Source organism: Octodon degus, unplaced genomic scaffold (genome assembly GCF_000260255.1).
Source record: "Octodon degus isolate 3935 unplaced genomic scaffold, OctDeg1.0 scaffold00067, whole genome shotgun sequence".
NCBI lineage: Eukaryota > Metazoa > Chordata > Mammalia > Rodentia > Octodontidae > Octodon > Octodon degus.
Genome location: NW_004524643.1, coordinates 2,218,362 through 2,222,178, shown reverse-complemented (window position 1 = coordinate 2,222,178; position 3,817 = coordinate 2,218,362). Strand labels below are relative to the sequence as shown.

Genomic DNA, 3,817 nt, shown 5'->3' with positions numbered 1-3,817 from the left:
GCGCCACCGTGCCCGGACTCCATTGCCAGCTCAGCGCACCTGAAGGTGGGGCCGGCGCGGCAGGCGGAGCCAAGTATTGAACTCTGGCTCCTGCGCTTATCTAAGCAAGCGCTTAGTCTGCTGAGCTATACCGCCAGCCCTTCTATAGACCCTTATAACCTTAATTCCTCCATAAGACTCTACAGCCATATAAAACCATTAGTTACATCAAAGAGAGGTTGTGGTTGAGGAACATACCATGAGCTGCTCTTCTTTGATCAGCCAGAGTTGCTATGTCCTGTAACTGTTTTCTTTGTTCTTCATTAAGACCATGAGTCAGAGCCTGATACCATACAGGGTTACGATTTTGAATAGCTATCAAAAGAAAAACAAAGGGAAAAGATTTTTAATAAAAAAGATTTGCAGCTACTTTCTATTTTGTTCCTTTTTTTGTTTTTTATTTTAGGGAAGGGTCTACAGGGTGTTCAGGGTCTCACTAGTAGATAGGACTCCAGGGATCTGCCTGTTTACAGCTTCCCAAGAGCTAGGATTACAGGTGACCGTGCCCAGTCTCAATGGCCATCAAACCCCAGGCCCCTGGGCCTTCTTGCAGGCACCTTAATCCCCTGAGCTATTTGGCCTGTCCCCTTGTTCTTTCTTTGCACCTACCTGCCACTGACATTTGGATCCATTTTATATGCTTCCAACCCCAAAACGTGTTAAAAGCTCACAATGTTTTCTGGGCATGGTGGTACATACCTAAAATCCCAGCACTCAGGAAACTGATGTAGGAGTTCTACATAGACTATACAGTGAGTTCCAGACCAGCCTGAATTGTATGATGAAACACTGTCTCAAAAAATAAAAACAAAGGGCCGGCAAAACAGCTCAGCAGACTAAGTGCCTGCTTTGGCAAGCATGAGAAACACGGTTTGATCCCTGGGGCATGCTGAGCCAGTGACTGGAGTGTGGGCGTGGTGGTGGACGCCTGTAATCTTAGCTCTGGGAAGGCTAAAATTAGGATTACTATGAGTTTGAGTTGTGTAGTGAGACCCTGTACCATATACATAAATGAAAAAATCAAACAAGCCAGTTTCATGGCATTTAATAAAAAATGGCAGCATGGAGGCACATGCCTATATATAATCTCAGCATTCAAGAGGTTAAGGCAGGAAGACTGCTATGAGTTGGAGGCCAGCCTAGATAGACTATGTGGCAAGTATAAGACCAGCCAGACTTTCCAGCTACTCAGGAAGGTGAGGCAAATGGATTGCAATTTTTTTTTTTTTTTGGTGGAACCAGGGATTGAACTCAGGCCCCTGGCACCTGCCAGGCAAGTGCTTATTCTACTGGATTGCAATTTTGAGCCCAGCTTGGACAATTTAGTGAGGCACTGGCTTAAAATTATACCTGTAAAGAGGGCTGGGAATTACTTAGCAGTCTCTGGATTTAGTCCTCATTAGTGCACTAAGCAACAACAAAACAAAGCACCCTCCCTAGGCATGAAGATGATATATAATAGTGCTAAGTCTACTCATGTTTTTTTTTTTTTTTTTTGGTGGTACTGGGGCTAGAACTTAGGACCTTGCACTTGTCAGGCAAGTGCTTATTCTACTGAGCCATCTCCCCAGCCCTACACATGTATTCCTCTATTTGACACACATTTGTATGCAGGTAGGAAAATGGTAAAAAAAAAAAAAAAAAGAAAGAAAGAAAATGTTCTCTGTAATGCAAGTTTCACCACAAAGCAATGTCAAGAATGTAAACTAATTTCCCTCATGTTTTACGTACCATATATTTTGGGCATATAACCTTGGCATGTAGTCATATAACTACTTTTATTTTACTACAACTATACAAAGGCCTTATATTATATACTATCCTTCAGTGACTGGCATGCCTATAACTGAAATATACAAAGGCATGAACAAAGCTAGCACCTCAATCAATTCTTTTTGCCACACAGCCCCAAAACCACCCTTTGTCCTTTTAGCCCAAGGCTAGCCTCAAACTCATGGTGATCTTCCTCCTTCAGCCTTCCCAGTGAATACTACCACACCAAATTTAGTTATACATTTTAGGAAAATAGTACAGTTCAAAAGTAAGTGGTTCTGGGCATGGTGGCACATACCTGTAATCCCAGCACTCTGGGAGGGGAGGCAGGAGGATGATCATTTTGAGTTTGATACCAGCCTGGGCTACAAAGTGAGCTCAAGGTCAGCCTGAACTGCATTAGTGAGATCCTATCTCAATGACCAAACAAACAAACAAACCTAAGTGGCAACTCCTCTGTACTTTTAGGATTACAAGTCTTTCTAGAAGCAAGCATGTATATATGTTTGTTATGCATACAAGTTAATTTTTTTTCTTGTTGACTTACTTTGAAATATAGCTTTAAATATCTGATACTCATCAACAGGGTTGTCTTCATCATCAATAATTGTGGAATAGCCTTCCAGAGCAGTTTCCTCAGCATCATCTTCTTCCCAGTCTTCATCATCTCCATCTTCACCTGCTTGTTTAGCCAAAATCTCCAAATACTCTTGCCCATCTTCATCAATATCATCTTCATCACTTCCCAGTTCCTCTGCCAGCATATGAGATTTAAAATAGTGAAATAGTTATTCAACAAAATAACAATCACCTCAGAAGTTCCTGAAACTAGTATTTAAACACATTCAAAGTTAAATTGAAATAAAAATTTTTTGTTTTTGTTTTGAGACAGTCTTGCTATGTAGTTCAGGCTGGCCTTGAACTCACTCTGTGGCCTAGAATAGAAGACTCAAACTCAGTGATCCTCAGCCTTCTGCCTCAGCCTCTTGAGTTGTAGATTACAGGTGTGTACCACTCACACATGGTACAATGTAAATTATTCTGAATGCTGGAGGTTTGAAGCTGAACACACACTGACATTCAGCCCTTGGTATGTTCCAACTATGTGGTATATTCCAAACAAAACACTGGTGACATAAAAAAGCTTCAGTATAGGAATTAATATAACAAGTTATACCACAGAACCTTTTGTGAAAGCTTCTTTTTTAAGGCTGGCTAAACTGGTAAATGATAAAAAGGCAAAAATGACAATTACTATCTTATTTTAAAACCATTACAATAATCTTTTGGATTACTGACTGATTTATACTTTTGTAGGCTACTGTGTCCACACATGAAATATATTAGCCAACATCTAATTAATAGCACTAAATGTATGACAGGATGTTTATCTGCAATAAATTCAGACATTAAACACTGTAAATCTAGGGCTGGTGAGATAGCTCAGGAGACTCAGCACCTGCTTAGGCAATCTCAGGAACTGGGGTTTGATCCCCAGGACCACATGTTGCACTGGCACTGGTCCTGCCACTTGCCTGTAATTGCAATGCTGGGGAGGCTGAACACAAGATCACTACAAGTCTGTAATGAGTTCCTGTATCAAATACATGGTAACAAACAACTCACAAAATTGTGTATCTTGTAATACTAGTTATTCTAACAATACCTATCTTTTATTCTGTCTTTTTTTGTGATATGGTTTTGCTGTGTTGCCCAGGCTGTGGTCAAACTTGTGGGCTCAAGTGATCCTCTCACCCCACCCTGCTGAGTAGCTGGCGCTGACACATACCACTGTCCCCAGTGTATTCAATGCCAAATACTCTGTTAAGTACTTTATTTTTATTTTTTTTTTAAGATTTTTTTTAAAATTTTTACATTTATTTTTATGCGTGTGTGTGTGTGTGTGTGTGTGTCTCCAGCTCAGCCCACCAGGGGGCGGGGCTGGCTGGCATGTGGTGCTGGGGGATTGAACCTCTCACCCCACCCTGCTGAGTAGCTGGCGCTG

General features: G+C 41.2%; 1 protein-coding gene across 1 annotated transcript in view; it reads right to left on the bottom strand.

Moving 5' to 3' along the window:
• The window catches only part of Ipo7 (importin 7), an 80,126-nt gene that overhangs the window by 5,777 nt on the left and 70,532 nt on the right, over positions 1–3,817 (bottom strand). The window contains exons 22-23 of the mRNA XM_023719322.1: positions 2,360–2,592; positions 238–354 (exon numbers count right to left, since the gene is read on the bottom strand). Coding sequence (XP_023575090.1) covers positions 238–354; positions 2,360–2,592 — 350 coding nt within the window. The remainder of the gene's footprint in view (positions 1–237; positions 355–2,359; positions 2,593–3,817) is intronic.